The 22,000-nt window shown below is 36.8% G+C and overlaps 2 protein-coding genes across 3 annotated transcripts in view; one reads left to right on the plus strand and one right to left on the minus strand.

The window, feature by feature from the left end:
• CEP89 (centrosomal protein 89) overlaps positions 1-22,000 on the plus strand; it is a 40,391-nt gene that overhangs the window by 10,149 nt on the left and 8,242 nt on the right. The window contains 8 exon segments of the mRNA XM_075434180.1: positions 86-136; positions 1,216-1,299; positions 2,223-2,330; positions 5,936-6,047; positions 7,691-7,871; positions 8,508-8,675; positions 9,339-9,480; positions 12,399-12,488. Of these exon segments, the coding sequence (XP_075290295.1) occupies positions 86-136; positions 1,216-1,299; positions 2,223-2,330; positions 5,936-6,047; positions 7,691-7,871; positions 8,508-8,675; positions 9,339-9,480; positions 12,399-12,488 (936 nt within the window).
• TDRD12 (tudor domain containing 12) overlaps positions 2,204-22,000 on the minus strand; it is a 91,640-nt gene continuing 71,843 nt past the window's right edge. For both annotated transcript variants that reach the window (XM_075434174.1, XM_075434173.1), the window contains 2 exons: positions 11,059-11,129; positions 2,204-2,279 (listed from right to left, as the gene is read on the minus strand). The gene's annotated coding sequence lies outside the window, so the exon portion shown is untranslated. The remainder of the gene's footprint in view (positions 2,280-11,058; positions 11,130-22,000) is intronic.

Here is a 22,000-nt window from a genome sequence, read left to right on the forward strand (position 1 = left end):
GTAATAGTTGTGGCTGCAGTGGGCAGTGGCTGGTGCTTCAAAAAGCAGGAAATAATTTCAGTATCTTTTTAAAAATCTACTGTAGCATCTAAAAGTGAAAAGTTTACCCGTGAAAGGACCACCACCGCCATGGCTGGTAAGTTAAAAAAATGTTTTCACTTATCTGTTCATTCCTTTCTAAGTAAAGTAGAATTTCTTTACTGGAACCAAAATATTCAGGATATTATTTAGTTACTCTACTGAGCTATTACATACTAGTAGAATATTATAAACATTTATGTTTGTTGCATAAAAAGATGTAGGGCAGTACTTTGCAATGAATGTGTGCAGCTCCACAGTAAGTTATAGACGGTGTACAATCACCAACTTTGAACTACTGAATGCAAATTAAGTAGAAGTACTGTTACCCTAAGAATCATAAATACCATCGTCACGTAGTATTGTCTGGCATGTAGTTTGCCTCAAGGTCTGTTGCTTAATTGTTAATCTTCCTAATTGTTAATGTTCTGTTGTGATTATTTTTAAGATGATACTAAAAGAAAATAGCGTATTTCAGTGATTTTGATGGTAGGGATGGTCATGGGTCCACTAGTAGTCTATGAACTTCTGGCAAGAAGGCAAATAGTCTGTGAGATTGAATGCATTTGTAATATGTGAAACAATTTCTCCTTGAAATGCTAATCAGATCTTAAATTTTCCTTCCTCATTGTTACTCAGAACTATACAGAAATAGGAAAGTCCTCCTTCTGCACTGTCTAGTTATAATATCCAAGAATCACATATGTATGTGTTTAGTTTGAGAGTGTAAAAATTCCTTTTCCACTTACTAATGAATATGGGTTAAATTTGATTATTATAACTGTATTCACTGTAGTCTTTCAGTTTGATTTTGTATTCATTTGCATCCACATTCTGCTGTGCTACATATACTGATAACTAATAGCTGCTTTTTAGTAAAGCATGCAAGTACAGCTTCCAGCCTTGTCCTTTCCAAAGCTTGCTCCTAAAGTCATGCTGTTAAGTGCTTCTGCAACATCATTTTGCATGTGGTGGTCTGCGTGCTTGTGTAAGTCCTGCACTTTTGTCTGCAAGGCATATACGAAAATCCTTAATAGCTTTTAAAACTAGCAATATATAGCAGGAGAAGTAATAAAAATATTGATGAGTTTATGGTTTGTAATTGATTTATATGGATTGATTTTTTTTATTTTTTAGTTGGATATGAAGTATTTGTCACCTCTTCTGTTGGCATATGAAGACAGAATAAGAGAAAAGGAAGATTTAAATCTTGAACATGAGGCAAGTTGCCATTTAAAGAAAACCTACTTCTACACTGAAGCAGAAATAAGTTACTGAAATTTTTTAAAGGGATTTGTCAGAGGTGTTTTCTGCCTAAAATTCAAAGTGACTTTGTTTCACTTTTCCATGCATAGCTATTGTGCTATCTTATCCTACTTGTCTTGCTTGTTTTTGTCAGCCTGTTCAGACATAGAAGCAGGCACTACACTGAGATGTACAAGAACTGTGTGCTCTGAATAAACCATAAACACAGTCAGTGGTAGAAAGAATTTACTATTGTCATTCATAATGGTGATGCAGTGCCCTGTATAGCTGCTTTTCACACGCCTGTGGATTTTTGGTAGAAAAACATTTATTTCTAGTTTATAAAGGAATGGGTACTCTTTTTTGCTCTTCAGAAATATTTTTTTTGCAAACAAATCTTTGAAAAATGGTGATTTTCTTCACAGCAGAACTGCCGTAACTTTTCAAAATAATTTATTTCCTTCAAAAAATCAAGCCATAAAATGAGCAGAAAACACTGAGAGTTTTATATTCCTGTAAATTCACTGTATTGTCCTACCATATTCAAATTCATGTCATTCATACTGAAAATGTATAGTTTCACCTAGTAATTCCCAGAATTCAGTTTTTTAAATCTATATTTTAAGAATCTATGACTTGCTTAATTCAAATGACACGTGGCAAAAATGTGGCACAATTTGAATATATAATTTTTAATCAAATATTACAAGATTGATGAAGCAATTTAGAAGTATGCACATCTGAATTAAAGATGAGTAGGTATTGAGATAATATGCTGTTAACAGAAGAATTAGAAGGCACCCAGGCCTTCTGTATATTTATAAAGTTTTTGTTGATGTAAAAATTAAAACAAAAGACATAGCTCTGAAGAATTTTATGTGGAGTCCTTTGTCTTCCAGGAGGATATGAAGAATTTTAGAGTACGAGTTGAAGAGTTGGTGAAGGAGAATGAAGACCTGCATGAGCAATTAAATAAAAATAACGTTATTACCACTACAGAATGGCAAGTTATATTACTAGAGATTAATTTAAAAGCTACTTATTGTTTTGCTTGTTGCATACAAACTTTTAAGATCACAGATCTTAAGGAAAAAATTTTATTCCCCTCAAGGAAATTAAGTTTTGCTCAAGAGTTAGTATGGTCATGATTATGTCTTGTTGGACCAATGCTGATCTGCAATGCCTGAAAGAATTTTGGAGTAAAGATCAAATAGTGAATGTGCAGTTTTGCACCTGAAGCGCATGTAATTCTGTCCCTGACCTTGCAGGTTACATACTTAACTTTTACACTTCTACTAATAGTAGGAATGTGCCAATGACATTAGTTTTTCATTAATAAAAAATAGTATTGGAATATGACATTAGAAGAATTGGATGTTCTTGAGAAGTGAAACAATGCAAACATAAGGAAATTGAGTAGTATAAAATACATATGAGACTTAATAACAGTTCACTTAAGCATTCATCAGTTAGTAACTGAGATGGAGAAGAGACTGGTGGTACTGGTTCATTGCAAGATGATTGTCAGCTTTTTAGGGCAACAGCTGTAAAGAAAAAGAAAGGCAGTATAGTACTGGGGTGTGTTAGAATAGGTCCTTCTAGTAGCAGTTGGGCAATAACAACACAATTACATGGAAAACTCTGGAGACTTCCAGTCATCCATATTTAAGTATAGAGAAACAAAGCTGAAAGGGTTTGTGGTGTAGCCAAGGAAATGGAGGGCCTCTGTTATTTGAGGTTTCGACAGATTGGCCTTTCTCCTTTAGTGAAACAAATGCTGAGAAAGGACAATGTTGCTTTTTGTAAGCACATCAGGAACAGAAGTCATGGACTATACAAAGAACTACTTAAGCTGCATTTATAGGACTGAGGGCAGTGTTACTAGAACAACAACTGGGTATGCAATCACCATAAACAAAGTGGAAATTGGAAGATGATTCCTAAGCAGCCTGACAGATTTTGGAACAGCATCCGCTGTGAGCAGTGAATGTAATTCTCACTGCACTCGTGACACAGGTGGTAATTGTATGGAAGGGATCAATGGCACAGTGTCTACAGTAGGAGGACTTTGACTCAAGCTGTCTCTTCTAATGTTGTCTCTCTGTAAATTTAACCAATAATATCAGCAGACTTTCAATGAGAGGCTCCTCAAGGCAGAATTACAGAAGTGTGTAGTTTCTGTATAGATTTGGTTAAGTAAGTTGTTTATAAAGGCATCAAACTGTCTTATAGGTGCTTTAATAAAATACTCTGGATATTTTATATGTCTTTGGATGCTTATATACTGTCCACAAATTTCAAAACGCTCTTCATACAGGTGTTTCAGATTCTTAAATACAAATTTTTGAACTTGTAACACCTTTGCTTTTAATTTTGCCTCTCTGCAGATGAATGAGAGAAGTTCTTATCTCTGAGCTGTTTCAGGCTGTCTATAGTCTCTGTCTGGGAGCTGTTTTTGAGGGTAGGGTTCAGCAAGGCCGGGATGTCAGCAGCAATGCCACCTTACCAAGCATTCGCTCTATATATTCAGTGGCGTCTTCATGCTCAGTGTTGCAGTGCATTGCTCTTGTATTTACTTAACTGCTCATGGGGATGCACTCCTAAGCACAGAAAGGAGTTGGTCTTGATCAACCTAATCTTTTTGTAGCAATTTAAAAAATTTTGTGTCACAAAGTAGCATCATGGTGCCAGGCATAGCTGACGGTGAGGATGTAGCTTGGCAATGTGGGAGACATTCCTTATGCCTAAACCTGTTGATGAAATACCATCTTAGTGATATCAGTTTGAAAGTTGCAGTTTTACCTGCAAAATCAGTTTGTTTACAATTGTTATATTTTAAAGACTTGTCCAGTAAGATTCACAATCCACTTTCTCAACCTTAACTCCAGCCTAGATAGTTTTGATGGGGAAAAAACTTCCATTGTTTCTTTCAGCTGGTAATGCTTAGCATCTTGCATCAGCACTGACCTTCCTTTCACAAATGACAAATGTATTTTGTAATTCAGTTTTTATTTCATATTTATCCATTCAGATGAAAACATGCAGTGCCTTAAGTGGTTAAAGAATACGAACTCAATCTTGGCTATTAACCAATTTCTAAGTGGCTGATGCGCACTTGCTTCCTTCTCCTATGCCCACTGCAGTAAATTTCACTGTAAATAAGTCAGCTGAACTTACAAGTGCCTATGTGCAGAGGTTTTCATGGATACAACTGTAAGGTGACTTCCATTTCTGTGTTTGCAAAAATCTTCAGGGTAGACTGTTTAAGACCCTATTTTTCAGCTGCCGGACAACAATTGTTAGCTGTATGGTTCAGCTTAAATTTTAGTCTGAATATAATTTGATGGTAGGGGAAATTGTCCCTATCTAGATCTACACACAATAGGATGCATTTTTACTTAGGTCAAGCCACATGTGAACAAAGTAGATACACGTTGTGTTAGTTACTGTCATCAGAAATCCTTGGTAACAGTCTATTTTGCTACACTTTACTTGGGTTTAGGCTACTCTTGCTGATTGATTGATGACAACTTGTGATATCATCTCACACTTGTACTGTATTTCTTTGTGCATTCTGGCTGATACTTCTAAAGTTTTAAACCTATTATTAGTAAGAACAAATAGTTTCTTAAGCTTTCATTAACATAAAGACTGGTGTACTGGTTTTCTTGAAAGCTCAATTAGTACTAGTTATAAAGCAGAGAGTTAAGTTCTCTGCTGGGGATGGTTCAGTTTAAATGTACATCATCTTTACAGGCCCATACAACACACTGGCTGTATTTTTTCAGAGATCAAAGCCAAGAAGATCCAAATCCTGTCTAAGAATTTATCATGTTTTTGAAAACAAATTTGTTTCAGTTACTAGTTACGTAGCTGTCTGCAAGTCATCTGGCACTATTATGTAACTTCAGTTCTCTCATATGAGAGAAGTCTGAGAGACCTGGGACTTTTTTGCCTAGAGAAGAGAAGGCTCAAGGGGTAATCTTATCACTGTATATAAATGCCTGAAGGGAGGCTGTAAAGACAGAGCCAGGCTCTTTTCATTGGTGCCCTGTGACAGGACAAGAGGTAAAGAGCACAAACTGAGACACAGGAGGTTCCCTCTGAACATAAGGAAACAGTTTTTCACTGTGAGCACTGCAACAAGCTGTCCAGAGTGGTTGTGGAGTCTCCATCCCTAGAGATCTTAAAAAAAACATCTGGACATGGTCCTGGGCAGCTGGCTGTAGATGCCCCTGCTTGACCAGGGTGGTTGGACCGGGTGGCCTTCAGAGGTGCCTTTCAACCTCAACCATTCTGTGTTGCTACACTCTGATTCATACATAGGTATTTTTCCTTCATTCTATAGGGAATTTTTGCTTTAGTTGGTCAAAGATTTTTAAACATTATTTTAAGTAATTTACATTTTGAAGGTTGTGAGTTCATGTCTCTGATAAGCTTACCTTGGGTCCTGACATTGCTTTCAATGAGGGTTTTAGTTTGTTTTTTTTTAAAGAGGTTCAAACATGATTTTATAAGTTTACACTGTTGGAAGTCAGCAGTATTCTTTCTTTGGACATAAGTTAATACTTGAATTATATTTTATTTATAAGCTGGTTGTTATTGCAGGCAGCAGCTGAAAACTCAGGCCAAGCTGGTCTTGGAAGAAAATGGATTGTTGATGGAGCAACTTGAAATTCAACAAGCTAAAGCAAAAGATAGTCACAGACAACATGTTCAAGAAGGTAAAGCGCTTGAGTTGCAAATCGTTTCAACTACACCAGAGTACTGCAGGTTTGGTTTTCTGTTTGTGGGTGGGGTTTTTTGTTTTGGTGGTTTGGGGAGGGGTTGGTTTTGGGAGTGTTTTTTTTGCAACTTCATATATGCCTACGAAGCATCGCTTAGTGCGGGTAACACTAATATGAGATCTTGTCAACTGATACTGAAAAGAAATGTCAGTATCACCTATTGACACTATGCAGCATACTCCATTTTGACTTGCTTCCTCTGAACAAGTGCCAAGAACTGTTAAACAGCAATACACTATTTTTCATAATTTAAGAGCACTTTAAACTTCACAGTTGGTATTTGTGAGGTATTACTTCCTTATTTAAATGTTCAATTTAGAATCGTAGGGTTGTTTATTTTTCTGCTTTGTAACCCACGTTTATCACTTAATATAGTTAATTATAGCATAAGTAGCAGTATTTCATTTTACAGTGTTATAATTTGATACTGCTTGAATTTACATGCATCTTCAAGTAATAATCTGTTATCTCTTGCTGTTTTATCGGAGGTTTGTATTTGCTTGAATTCAGAACACTTGATGTTCCTTGTCTTGCCTGTAAATATTATTGCTTGACCAAGATCAGTTTTTCTGCTTATAGTTATTTTTTTTTGCATTGGCATATTCCTCTGGATATTGTTAATAGCCTTCTGACTGGATATTAGAAAGAGAACAAGCATGTTATGGTTTAAAATCCCAAAACTGAAAGTGAGATTGCGTAGTGAAGTTTAAAAAGGAAAACTGAATCTTAATTCACAGATGAGGATGTTCTGAAGAACATTTAATTATCCACTATTAACATAAGTTGCTGATGAGAACAGTCTCCTTAAGTGAACCTATATAGCAAAACTCCAATTCTGAAAATTTTTTATTAATCTGCCACCTAATTCCATAAATACTTTCTGGTTTTAAAATTTCTGAGTTTCTTGTTTAGAGTTCTATCTGCCTGTATCCATCTGTGTGTAGAAAATAACAACTCATCATACCCAAGGCCAAAGGCCAGACAATACCCCAAAATCAGGTGTTCCTCTTTCCAGGTCTCGAAATAGCTTGATCTGGTATGAGTTGTCAGAACATCCTTAGCAAACACTGACCGATTTTGTTATCTGTTTCTGGAGTTCTCACAAGGAGACAAGAGCCCTAATCTTCCATTCAGCTGCTGCAACTGTTTTGGCAGTGTATCCAGTGATTGTACAAGAAAAATTCAGAGATCAGTGAAGAGAAACTAGGCAGCCTCTATATGTGTGCCCCATCTACTAGGCTACAAAAGTCAACATTCCATTTTAGGTTCTTTTCCTGAACTGGTAAAATCTGTATCGGAGGATTTTTCAGAGTGAAATGACATTTTAATGAGCAAATAGCTTATAGCCCTGAAAAGAAGTAGTCTTGAAGCTTTGGTACTTTTACAGAACAAACTGCTTGAGAGAGCAAAAAGAAAAATCCAAAGTGTTAAAATCCAAACCAAACTGCTAAATCCACTGTTATATAATGCTATGAACAACTAGGAATTATCATATTACTGGTTTAGTTGGAAGTTTTACTAGGTGATTGAATTAGTTCCGCTCTACCCAGTTGGGCTTTTTTTTTTTTTTCTCCCAAAAGCTTCAAAATTGACCAAACAGATAATAATTCTAGAAGATAAGAAACAGAGTCAAGAAGAAGAGATAGCAGAGTACCAGAAGCAATTGGAAGCTTTGCGTTCTACTTGTGAAGAGCTGAAAGCCAAACTGGATAGCAGAATAGCACCAGAGGAGCACTTTGCTTTGGTGAATGATGTAAAAAGGTATGAGTTTACATGTGGTGCTCAGAGAAACAATTCTGCAAAGCATTTACAAGACTGTATATAAAGTGTTCTCATCCTTTTGTTCCCATATTTGGGAAAATGCCTGAAGGATCCTGAAACTCTAAACTAAAAATACCAAGTTCCTCCAGTCTTTACAATATGGAAATAACATGAAGCAGCACAACACAAAAGTGCTCTCATGCAATATAGCCTGTAAAGTAATGTTTTTCTAAAGATATTATGTACATTTCTTTCAAGCCTTAGGATAGTGCAAGTTACTGTTTCTTGGTACAGTGCCTTCCTGAGTTCTCAGACCTTGTGTTTTGACATTGCTAGTAATTTATTTGAAAAAAAAAATAGGAAAGGAATACATTTAGACTACATAGAATTTAAATTATAAAAATATCCTATTTCAAGTGCAGTCAGTATTAATTATTTGAATAATTTTGTTTGTATTATGCTTCATTCATGATTTGATACATCATGAGATTGTAATACTTGTCTTTGTCTCCACTAAACATTAGGCATTCTCAATGTGTCTCATTCATTTCTTCAACATGGGTATCTTACTGTAACAGCGTTTTAGTGAAGTAGGGTTATATGTGATGCCTGTTCTATGCTGTTGTTTTTTTGCAGCCAATTACAACAGGAGCAGGAGAAAAAGCGCTGTGAGCTGGAAGATCTAATGGGAAAGATGGCATCACTGCAAGCTCAAAACAAGAAACTGCTTTTAGAGCAAAATAACTTCATGGCTGACAACAAGATCCTGGAAACTGAGATGGAAATGACACAAAAGACAAACAAGTCATACCATGTTCTTATTTTCTTCTGTAGAAATACTTGTATTTCTCAAAATAACAGCAGAAGTACCTGTAAAAATACTGTCTGACATCCGACAGTGTGTAATTTCTACCTATTGCAGAAAAAACATGTTTCCTAAACACATCTTTGTCACATCTGAAGGCCTAGTCATCAAGTAACTTTGCTAAGCTTTATATGTTTTCATGCACAGTTTTCTATGTCTAAATGCAAATTAAGACTATATCTTTAATGCCAGTAGCTATAGCAATTAATAATTTGTGTACTCACCTGAAAAATAGGGTATTGTACTATTTGCAGACCTCTCATGCACCCAAGTGGTTCAGAGTTGGGCTCACAATTATTTAAACAGTAAAATCAATATTACTGTTACATTTCTTAGGATATACAAGCTTTTAGCTATTGCACAAATTGGTCTTTTGAGTCATTGTTACTGTTGTTATTCATGCAACATATTGTAAAGAAAGAGCCCCCAAAAGTGTGAAATGATACTTTCAGCATTGCAAATATTTTGAGCTAGTGCATCTTTAACAGTACATTTAATCTTTTGAGACTTGTACAAGTTGATTTGCACATGCAATGCAAGTTCTTTTGATGCCATTATTAATTCCCAATCTGAAGGATTTCCTTTTTCTGTTAATTTTATAGGCAATTAAGGAAGCAAATAGGTCTCTTGAATCAGCAGTTGGAGGAAGCAATGGAAAAAGAAGATGCAGCCCATTACTATCTCACAAACCTTATTGGTTTGGTGGAGAAGATAGTTCAGGAACGCGATCATCTCATTTGTTTGGTAATTATCTTTAAATAATTAATATGATGTAATTAATATTTAACACAATTACCATCCTACCAGCACAACTTTGTTGTTCATTTGAATTATCAAAAAAGAAAGCTGTAATTTCAGTTTAAGGATTTTGCTATTTAAATAGACTTTTGCAAATAGGATAAGAGCAGCAGAAGATTATTTTCTAGAAGAGTGGTTAAAAAGCAGCTACACTGATTTCTGGAGATAATTAAGCCTTAACTCACATCAGGATTAGGGTCTGTAATGGTATATATCAAGCTTAAAATAATTTTTTAACCTCATTTTAGAGACTGGGTTCAATTGTTGAAGCTATATGTATTGAAAAATAGCACGCAATCATAAATTGTTAATATGTATTTCTGAATCTAAAGGTAGACTATTATCCTTGAAGTGATCTGAGTGGACCTTCTACTGTAGATGCACATGCACATTATTGCTCATTTTTGTTGAGCAGTCATTTTGGTTGAGAGTTTTGGAACAACTTTTGTTTAGTGGAAGTGTCTGATGTGGAAGTTACTGGGCTTTTTAAGTCACACTCTGTTTCCTTTACAAGATCTTGGACACAATTTCAATTTTACATATTGGTACTCTGTCTTCAAATTGGTCCTGGAAACCCCTTCCTGAAACTTTGTTAAAATAAATCTTTTTTTGCTTTTGTTGTTCCAAGTATCAGACAAAGATTGGTATCAGTGTTGGGTAAAAAGATTCTATAGCAGTTAATTCCTAATTCTGGAAGAGGAACTATGGTGACCCAGCTCAAATCCTTGTCCACTGCAAACTGGACTTCAGGATTGTGAAACTAGGCACAACAAATGTCTCCTAGGAATTAGGGTAGCTGGTTCTTCTCTCTGTCTCTGGTATATCTCCTTTAAAATATTCAGCATCCCACATTAGAAATATCACAGAGATCCAGAATTACCTGTAAGTACAAGGTGTGCCATTTGGCTTAATAATACCCTGGTAGAGGTTCAGAATACTTCTAGCAGTAAAAGCCTGTTTCAGAAGGAAAGATGTCTTAACATAACCTTAATCACCACAAGGTAGCGTAAACTCTATTTTTGCAAGTGTGCAGTAGTTGACATCATATTCTTCCCTCCCGAAACCCACACCTGAAAGTACACACTAGAAAATCAAGTTTTGTGCATGTGCAAAAAGCTCAGAGTACGTCCATGGAAAGCAGCCCAAAACGCAGTCAGCTATCCAGTCAAGTGTCTTTCTTTAGATAGGTATAAGCTGATCCAGCAATTAGAGGCCAGTCCTGTCATGCAGAACAGAATTTCTCTCTTCCTTTTGGTTCACATTCTCTTGTGTATGCATATAATGATGCATACTTCGTGCTGTCTGTTATTTCTCCATTTTGTGGGTTAGGTACTAAACAGCACACAAGTCTTGCTTTATGAATTCACTGTGTCTGGGCTGACAGCAGAGATATTCCGATACAAACTTTTCTACTGAAATAGTCTAGTACTAATCAGTAAAACCTTTAATTGTGAAGTTTACTGCCTGGTAGAGCTGAATCAGAACAACCTGTTCCTACTTTTAATCGCTGAACTTAAAACCTACCTTGACAGGAAGTTAGACTGCAGGTGTATCTTGAAGTTAGGTAATCTGATATGGTTGTCTAATGGGAAGACCTAGAAAACACAAAAAAATTCATTAGAGCCAGACCCTAATGATTATGAAGAGTCACTACTGATGGTGGCATATAATTAAAAATGTATTTTCATTCCCCAAACCTCAAAAATCAGTAATGTCAGGTTTATTTATTCAGTTCAGCTGCTGCTGTTACCTACTTACTGTTAGCTACTTACTGTTTTTAATTCACTAATTGAATTAAGGTGTTTAAATTCATTGCATGCAGATCTAATCCAGGCAAACGGGGAGAGGAGAGAGGGTACAGCACTCTAAGAAATTAGGCTATATTCTTACTTAATGAGGATTAAACCCACAAATTTCGTAGTAAACACATCGCCACAAAAATAAATGGATGGTCTTAAATTTGCTGTTTCCAGCAACAGTGGCAGCCTACTGATAAATACAGTAAAACAGAGCAGCAACAAGTTTATTTAAAAGAATCTTGGTAGTACAACACTGATGATGAACTGTAATACTGAGTTAGCAGCTGTCAAAATGATTCTTCTATTGTATTGTATGATTCAGCTGCCACACAGTAAATCAAAATGTCACTGACTGTGCACAAAGCTCAGACTCTGGCGATGCTAGTTAATTCTGACTTCTGTGAAAGGAGATGTGCCTCTGGAGTGATATGGGTAGTTCAAGGTGGTCAGACATTGCTGATTCTAAAACATGGTTGTTTCTCTTGAATACTTTCAGTGGACTTAACAGTTGAAACCTCTTTCAGTTTTAAAATTATTTCATTGTTTACAGCTTATGCAGTGTTTGGTTGGTTTACATTTTATATCTGAGAGAGGATGTAGCGCTTATGAAATGATGGAAACAGTCATAAGAAAGAAGCATTTCATAAGCCACATGTCAGATTCCTTGCCTGAACCCCTGCCAATTTCAAGGGCTCTTTTGAGAGCAGACGGCTAAATCTGACCCAGAAGGATGTCTCATGCATATAAATGGGATCCCTAAATACACATACATACATCTGTAGAAAAATATGCAGAATTGGTTGGGTTTACAGTATCAGCAGCTATGATCACCTCAGAACAAAACTGTTTCAAGATACTATTTTGTTAGTGAGATAGTATTTGCAGTCAGATGACAAATTATTAATTAGCCGTCATTAGAATAATTTTCAGAATTCTTTTTCCATCTTGGTTCTTCAGATTATTGGAGCTCAAAACAGAATAGGTCTGTCATCCTCAGTGTATGTATTTTGTCTGCCCCATCTAAAGTAATGATTACATTCAGTTAGGTATATGATATGTTTACAGGCCAGATGCTTGGAAAATGAGAATCAAGGTGTTCTCAACAAAATAGTAGAAGGCAGCCTACGCTTAGGAAGATTGGAAGAAAAAGTTAAGGTAAGCAATATTTCTAAGCTAAATATTGTGTGAAATGTTTTGGTTTTTTAATGAGAAAAGTCAGTAAATCTGTGTCAGGCTTTTAATGAGACTTGTGGATTATTTTATAAAGAGGTTTTAAAAAACCAAAATTATTATTGTTATAGTTTTCGCAAATGTCTTTTTCCATTGTATTTGTACATTGCATGTCTGCCAGATCATTGCATTTACATCATTACCTGGAGAATTATGACTAGTTTTAAAAACAATTAAAATTATACTTTATTTGTATTTCATTTTTGCGCTGTGGAGTAGCCCAGTTATTCTCGGTCCTGTTTTTTTGAGGCTGTACTAATGCTTCAACTTGAAGTCCATTACAGTTAGATTTGGAAGAATGAAAAACATATCTTGAGTGTACAGTTATCCTCGAGTACTTTCATGTGGCCATAGGGTAGGAAGTTTAGAAACTCAGAGGATGTTCAAACATTAGCCTGATTAGAGAATACATTATAGGTTATCTTTACAGATGTCTAAATAAATACAAACCATAGTGTGTAGTTGCAGTACAACAGCATATAGTGTGAAATACACTTGAAACTTTTCTAGTTTTACATCTTTGAGACTACAATAATTGCTTTTACAGTAAACTCGGAAAAAGGAGAAGGATATCTGGCATATTGGTTTCTATACACAGAAAGTTTCAAAAGCTGGTTAGTACTAAGTCAGATTTGCGCAGTTTACCCAAAAGCAGAGAGTCTCCATACATTGCACTTTTTCAGTCAAGACCTGCTATTCCTGCATCAAAGGATACAAATGTTAAGTACCCGCTGTGTTAATGTAGACCAGCATCTTCTGCACTTTTCTTGTAAGGATCGACAGAGCCCAGGAATTAGCAACAGAGAGGAAAAAACAAATCATAGATGTTAAGAGAGAGCAGTAAGCTGAAAAATAGCTAGAATTTGTAAGTAACCCTTCATAAAATACCTAAATGTGTGGAATGCTACCATAAAAGAATTCTCCAATTATACTAAATACAGCTATAAAAATTTTTTAACCATTTTTCACCCTCATTCATGTCTACCTAAATTTAGAAAACATCTCCCCTACCAAGACAGTGTCTTGTATTCTTCTTAAATAAAGATTTTCTGAAATTAAGTAGATTTGTGACTACTGTAAGGGATAGAGAAGAGGCTTACATAAAATTAAGAATATTTACACGCAGTATGAGCTGTAAATTTTAAGTGCAAAACCAAATAAAATTAAAAAATCCTTCTTAATCTATCAACTATTAATGGAAATTAGAAAAAATAGCCTGTAAATAAAGTTCATAAATATTGCTGTTTCTATTTAGCAAAAGTAAGACTAATTTACTTGCAAAATTTTTTGTTCTTAATTTTTGTCAGTAAAGCAGGGGGGCTTAATCAGTCACAAAATACCTTAAAATATCACATACTTCTTGGTTATCATATTAATTGAACTTTGCTAAAAGCTAGTATCATTTATTTCTTTGCTGAAAACACCTTAATTTCTTAAAACACCTTCAGTCAGGTAATCCACTTTTCTAAAGAAAAGTTTTATTGATTTGTTCTCTTCAGCAATTTATGGAAAGTTACGGGAATTCTTTTGTTTTACATATTAAAAAAAAATTCGTAAGTCTAAACAGATTGCCAGTTTTTTTAGTTTGGTTCTTTTTAGTCACAAGACTTTTTTAAATCCCAATATGTAATGCGGTTCTTCAAACAGGACAGGCCATATTGCACACACTGCTTTTTCAGGTGCTGCTGATAAAAATTCATGTGAATGTGGAAAGGCAAAAGGATTCTTCACTTGGAAGATAGATGTTTGCTTCCACAGTTAATGCACAATTCTAACAACCATGAAACTTGAACAGCAGCTTACTTTAAGATAACATACTTCCTACTTAGTTGAATGAGATAGATTGGAGGTCTCATTAGTCTGATTGTATCAGCTGGAGGAATACCACTATTGGCTGCTTCAGGAAATCACAAATTGGGTAACTGCCCTGTATGTTGAGTTACAGGATAAAACTCTTATGAGATATATGTGTAATCTGTCACCAGCGATTATAGTATTTAAATTGCATTAATTTTTCTGAAAGGGTGATATAACTATTGGTAATGTGAGTGTTATGCTATTTCTTATCTTAGAAAAGGGTGTTTTGTGTTGGCTTTTAGCCATCTTCAGCAGTTTCAGTGAGATACAAGATAAGAAATACAAATGATATCATATGAATTAGAGCATACAGTCCTTGGGTTATGATGAGAGAAGACCTTCCAGCTACAGGTTTGAGTTATTTACAAGTGCCTACAATGTGAGTTTGTATTTTCTACTTTTTAGACATAACCAGGTCTCTTACATTTACCTTTTGATGAATTTGCTGCCCCGTATCGCAGCAGGCACGAGCTCATCCAAAACTATGTGACAGGTCAGGTGTGCCATGTGTGTGTCAAAAGATTCTCTGGGGCTTCTTTCACATCACCACAAATATTATTTGAGGGGAGGAAAGAAGGAAGGCTAGGTGGGACAGCCGTTCTTCACTGGAAACACACAGCACGTACCCTACGGACAGCGGTTGTTTAAAAAGCTGGCAGTTCCATTCCCTTTAGATCACTTCGCTCTGAAGTCAGGTCATTTGTGCTTTGCACATAAAAGCGGATGTGCTCTTCTAGACCAGAGTTCTTCCTTTTAATTAATTCTTTCGCAGAAAGTACATGAACAAAAACCCTGTTGTTTTTGATTTTCATTGAGAAGTCTCAAAATAAATCAAGATCTGGCAGACTGTTATTAAACACAGAATCACTGTGGAAGTCTTTGCAGCTAAATAACAGTTTATTGCTAAAGTAAAACCCCAAACCATGTTGATGTTTATACACAGCCTTATTGCATATTTTAAACTGTGTATGCTCAAGTTAGGTAGCAAATTAAGTGATTCTCTTTACAAATATCCATCTTTAGTTTGGGATTTAGCAATTACTGTAAACAAACCCATTCACTGTGCCAAAAGTTTTGTAGGTTATCAGTACGACTATAGAAAGTTAGAAAATAACAGTAGAGCAGTATTAAATAGGTTGAATAAAGATATTCAGAAAAATAAATATTTTTTGTGCAGGAACTATGCTAAGGAAACAACATTTACTTTGGTATTTTAATTCTGAAAACAAATTAGGTTAATTTCTACAAGGAGGAATTCTTAAAGGCACAGGAGCAGGCTGTCCCCATGTGCTGCAAGACGAACTGGCGGGGAAGACAACAAGCCTGGCTGACCAGGGAGCTCTTGCTCGGACTTATGAAAAAAAGGAGGGTCTAGCACCTATGGAAGAAAAGGCAGGTGACTCAGGAGGAGTACAGCGGTCTTGTTAGGTCATGCAGAGAGGAAATTAGAAAGGCAAAAGCCCAGCTAGAACTCAGGCTGGCCACTGTTGTAAGGGACAACAAAAAATTTTTTACAAATACATCAACAACAAAAAGAGGGCCAATGAGAGTCTCCATCCCTTACTGGATGCGAGGGGGAATGTTGTCAACAAGGATGAGGAAAAGGCTGAGGTACTTAATGCCTTCTTTGCCTCAGTCTTTAGTACTAGTCAGACTAGTTATTCCCAGGATAGTCATCCCCCAGTGCTCGAAGATAGGGAAGGAGTGCGGAACAAACCTCCCATAATCCAGGAGGAAGCAGTTAACGACCTGCTATGCCACCTGGACACTTACAGGTCTATGGGGCTGCATGGGATCTATCCAAGAGTGCTGAGGGAATTGGTGGAGGAGCTGGCCAAGCCACTCTCCATCATCTATCAGCAGTTCTGGCTAATGGGAGAGGTCCCAGATGACTGGAGGATAACCAGTGTAACACCCATCTACAAGAAGGGCCGGAAGGAGGATCCCGGGAACTACAGGCCTGTCAGCCTGACCTCAGTGCTGGGGGAGATTATGGAGCGATTCATCCTGAGTGCGCTCACCAGGCATGTGAAGGACACCAGGGGATCAGGCCCAGCCAGCCTGGGTTCTTGAAAGGCAGGTCCTGCTTGACCAACCTGATCTCCTTCCATGACCAGGTGACCCACCTAGTGGATGAAGATAAGGCTATGGACATCATCTACCTGGACTTCAGTAAGGTCTTTGACACTGTTCCTCACAGTATGCTCCTGGAGAAACTAGCTGCCCATGTTTGGATGGGTGTACTCTTCGCTGGATAAAGAACTGGCTGAATGGCTGAGCGCAGAGGGTGGTAGTGAATGGAGTTAAATGCAGCTGGCGGCCAGTCGCAAGTGGTGTTCCCCAGGGCTCAGTTTTGGGTGCGGTCTTGTTTAACATCTTTATCAATGATCTGGATGAGGGGATTGAGTGCTCCCTCAGTAAGTGTGCAGATGGCATCAAGCTGGGTGGGAGTGTCGATCTACTCGAGGGTAGGAAGGCTCTGCAGAGGGATCTGGACAGGGTGGATCGATGGGCCAAGGTCAACTGTATGAGGTTCAGCAAGGCCAAATGCTGGGTCCTGCACTTCGGTCACAACCACCCCACACAAACCTACAGGCTTGGGGAAGAGTGGCTGGAAAGCTGCCCTGCGGAAAAGGACCTTGGGGTGTTGGTTGACAGCCAACATGGTTCTGTTAGTCCTAAATAAGGACCTCAATCACATGCAGTTTGCTCCTTATTTTCACATCAAATGCAAGTGAATAAAACTCTTGAAAAATGTAAAGTGCACTTGAGTCTTTCTCACTTTTCACCGAGAAGTTTCAACACCTCAGACCATCCAAGAGATGCTTAATTGTCTTGCTTTCATTATTCTAAGCGTAGGCCTGGCCCACTGACATTTTTTCAGTTTCAGTACAGTTTCTTCTGGTTGGCTCTGTAAATCTGTCTTCCTGTATATTTATAAAAAGCAGCATTCCTCCTCTTTTTGTATCTAGAGACATCAGTTGTGAAAGGCAACTTAATTATCATTTGCTTTGTGTACTTTTTAATAAGATGGGAGTAGAAAGCACTAGGATTGGTTACTGGGGTTTTCTGTGGTTTTTTTGTTGGGTTTTTTTGTGTGTGTGGTTTGGTTTTTTTTGGGTTTTTTTGTTTTATTTTTTTACCTGGTTTTGGCAGTATCCAATCACAGTCCTTCTGGCAGGAAGGGAAGACTGCACTTAATAATTTGCATCCTGTCCCTGGCGAAGCTACAGCCACGGAAACTACCTATAAAACCCATATCATCAATACTGCGTTCAGGAGTTGATGTGTTGTCAGCAGTAACTGTGCGAGTCCTTGACACATGAAACCTTCTATGACTGAAGTGAAATGATACACTTAGATCTGCTTTTGCATCATCGTTATAGGTCCCCTCCAACTGAACTACTGTATTCTACTGAATTAAATGCCAAGACAGAACCAGCAAATTACTATGTATAGAGCAACTTTTATGTACCAAAAAAAAAAAAAGATTAAAAGATATCTTATTTCCTTTTTTCCCCCCAACGATTTCAGTATGAAAGGTTAGCATAGCAATTACTTTTTGTTGGCTTTTTTTGCATTCAACTTGTAGAAGACATACTTTGTTCTCAATGGCATATTCATTTTGTCATCATAATACATCCATCTAGCCACATGATACTGTTTGGATTGAGGCTTATTCTAAGCAATCATTCAATGCCTTCCTGGAATTTTTCTATAACCATTTTGTAACCATGAAATGGTCTCAGTCTTGGATACAACAGTAGACCTAAAGAATCATTACCACTAACTTCAGGAGGTCCAGGATGTTACTTGTTAACACGGGAGAACTTGAGACACGGCAGAGAGAAGGGTTCTGTCTCTTGAGAAGATGCACAAATCTATTCTTTGCATTGTGACCATCACGTAATAGCAGATAATTTTATTTAAATCTTTAAAATTTTATGTCTATTTTATAGACATTGTCATCATAATTAAAAAAAGGAAGATCTCTGTATCAGAACATGAGAATAGCAAATTTACCCATTAACCCAACTGCCCCAACTTTTACCTTATACAAAGTTGCCAGAGGAACAGGGGTTAAAGTCCCCCTTGCTTCATTCATCCCACCCACTGTTGTCATCAATATAGGTGGGTGTCTCCTCCTTACATGGAAACTTTGAGCAAAACCAACCAGCCAAAAAAACCCACAGAAGTACTTTTTCCCAGATTATTTAATTGTCTGGCAGGATAACATCTCATAGAATACGCACGTGGTTTTTTTGTCCCAAGAGCTCTGTAACAAACCCAGGAAACAAGGTCCTTGGAGACTAGACAGAGCAATAGCACAGTGCCCACCTGTGTGACTGCGTGTGGCTTGTGTGGAGCATATGGGATAATATCATACACTTCTCTACTAAAAGCTAGTGCCTGCTAACTTATTTCAGTGTATTCGTTTTAGAGGTATTTTCTAGTATGTTTTAGTTAGCAACAGACACTGTCTCTATCACAGCAGATTATTTTTTCCTTGCTTCATCTAAATCACCGTGCTTAAGTCTTGAGTGATATCTGTGAGGATGACCAGCAGCTAGAAATCATCTTTGGTCTCCACAACAATATGCTTTCATCGCTGACAAGTGGCTTTTGTCTCAGTCAGTCCCGTTTAAGCAGTGGATGGGAAATGGTTCTCCAAAGAATCAGAAAAGAGCAAGCATAGTTTGCTCCTTCGCTCTCCATCACAGTCAGAGTTGACCTCTGGTTTTCCAGACATAATCCTGGCCTGTAACTGCAGTAGAGAGTCATGTAATGGTGACAAACCCCAAAAGTTAACAAATATCTAAAGTTGCAGAAAAGTTAACCCCTTCGAGACTTTTAAGAATTCCTCTACCTATCTCCAGAGTTGAGCAAAGGCATAAGCCCTTAAAAAAAAAAAAAAAAAGCAGTTTAGATAAAGACACGTTTTTTTTTTTTCCTGTATGCTATTCTTAAAGGATGATTATTTTCATTTTTTAAATTTTGTGTGTTGGTTCCTTAAACCTTCTAAAAAGAACAACCGCTCACAGGTAAGGATCCTAAAGGAAAATTTTTAAAGCATGGACAGCAGTTTTATGAACTCGAAGATTCTTCTTTAAAACAAGTAGTGCTGCGTTGCTGCTAGAATATTTTTGGGGTTTCCAAGCCAAATAATAAATTTAGATTGACAATTTCCGAATAAGAACAAATGACCACACTAAGCCCCTCTAAAGTACACTTGGTAGCCAAAACAGATAATTTCCAGAGAAACGAGAATCACCTTAACATCGTATGTAGAAAATTCTAAATTAGTAACTAGATACCAAAGAGATTAGTTAGTTTAGATCCTCAAATGTGTCACAACAACAAACTAAAAAGTCACGTTTTCTGCAGCAGGAATTTGAATAATGACAATTCCAAACAGAAATGGAACTGGGGGAGGGAGTTGTGTCTTTTTTCTTTTAACAACCTGTAGTTGTTACTGTACAGCTGAAGGAAGTTTGATTTGATTGCTGCTATCGATGTGTAATCTCTAAAATAAGAGAGATTATGTATGTATGTAAAACTAGTGTATTTTTAGTGGCATTTTTTTCCCCAAAGTAGTAACCTACCACATCCAAGATCTACTTGTACCTCCTTGAGGTAGAAGAAACTACGTATGTCAGAAAGTTCAGCAAGTTACTGTGTTACTAGAACTTGAAGAGGAGGCTAGAAAATCTCTGCTAGGAGAGGGGTGGCATGTTATAAAGCAATGGAATTAAGAGAAGCATTTAGCATTAGCACATTTAATTACCTTTTAAAATTTCGCTTAAGTCTTTCGAGCCTTTTAGGATAAACTTGCAGTGTAACAAGAGCAAATATTTCCTAAGTGTTGCCTTGATGATACAGCCCAATATTTGAGTTATAAGTCTGTCCTACTATTGCAGCAGTGTTCTGTTTCATAAAATTAATGAAACTAAGTCACTTGCTGTGTTGCTCAGAAAATGGAAATTCAGCATTGCCAAATCTTCCCTCAGCTCTAAAAAGCTTGCTGTTACCGGGGAAAACCCCAGTTTCTTAAAAAGAAGTTTCTAGCCTTCCTGGTTATAGAGATCTTTAAATTTTGACAAATTCAACCTCCAAGTTCAAAAACCATGAAGAAGATTAAACAAGTAAACTCGAGGCTTCTCCTGTGTTTATGAAAGGTCTGTTCCATATGGGAAAATAATACCTTATCATGCCCCTCTTTAGCGTAAGAGAATTAAGATAGAAATAGTTTAAAGATAAATAAGTTAAAGAAATAGAGTAAGATAAGAATAGGTTAAAGAACAGAGTAAGATAAGGAAATATCCTGTATAAAGGGATTTTTCTAAGTGAGCTATTAAATTTTAAGATAATTCCAGCTTTAAATTTATTTCACAATATTGGATTAAGTTGCAAAGTGTTTTATGTTCATGGCGCTCATGAATAAAGTAAGACTCAAGTAATAGAAGTTTCAGTTCCTTTTCATGTGTTAATTTTATCTTCTGTCTCTAAAAGATGTCAGTTCTGTTTATCTCATACTATTTTTTGTCAAAACAGGTCCTGTACACACACAGCCATCTCATACCTTCAGGCGCATAGTTTTAAAGTTTCTTCAGCATAAACAGCTTTTCCCTTTTTAATTGATGTCCTAACTGTTTACGCTTGATCTGTGTGACAATATCATTCTGTAAATAAGGAAGCTTCTTTACTGTGGCACATAACAGCTGAACTACAGCTTCATTTTGTTGGCTTTTGAATTTAAAAGTTTCTCCATTTTGCCCACATCCTTTTCAGAGGGACTTAACAGAGGTTTTAAGAAACAGAAACAAACTCTTAACAGACCAGAAATCGAGTGTTTGCAAGGAAATGTTTTTTCTGTTAACACCACAATACTGTGTGACAAAAGACATTCTATCATGAAAATTTCTGAATGTACAGGCTGTCACTTTTCATCTGTCACATCCAGTTTTACTGGGAGGATTATAGGAATAAACATTGTCCTATACTACTAAAAAGGCCCTTCCCCCCCCCCCCCCCCCCCCGGATATATGACATTTCACTCAGCCCAGAAGATAATTGTCTGTGATCTTAATTAATGTATTTTAGAAGTTTTTGGTTGCTGTGGGAAACAATTGGCAATGTTCCATGGCACCCAGTAAAAATTTCATCGGGGTTCCCATTACAGGGCTATTCTGTCAGGATCAGAATTACAACACTTTTCATAGAGACAGTGAGACAATTTTCTTCAGATGGTGCTTCAATTGGTCTCTTTTGGAAGGGACAATACAAATTTTTACTGGTAAAGGATAAAAACAGTACATGGTTGAGAGAAAACAGCTTTGTTGCCCCAACAAGGATCTTGGGACCAGATCATCACATCTATCATGGCCAGCAGCCTACATTTGTAGAAATAATGTTTTGCTGGCTCTCTACCCAGAAATCTCCAGTTTCCCCCTTGCTAAATTCAGCACACAAGGCGTAAAGGAATTATGGTGCCCAGGAGTATACCTTCTTGAAACTACTTCAAAGAGTGTAAATTATGTCCTCTTCAGTACCAGCTGCTGCCTCCATGATCATTCCTCATC

This window comes from Opisthocomus hoazin, chromosome 12 (assembly GCF_030867145.1).
Source record: "Opisthocomus hoazin isolate bOpiHoa1 chromosome 12, bOpiHoa1.hap1, whole genome shotgun sequence".
Classification (NCBI taxonomy): domain Eukaryota; kingdom Metazoa; phylum Chordata; class Aves; order Opisthocomiformes; family Opisthocomidae; genus Opisthocomus; species Opisthocomus hoazin.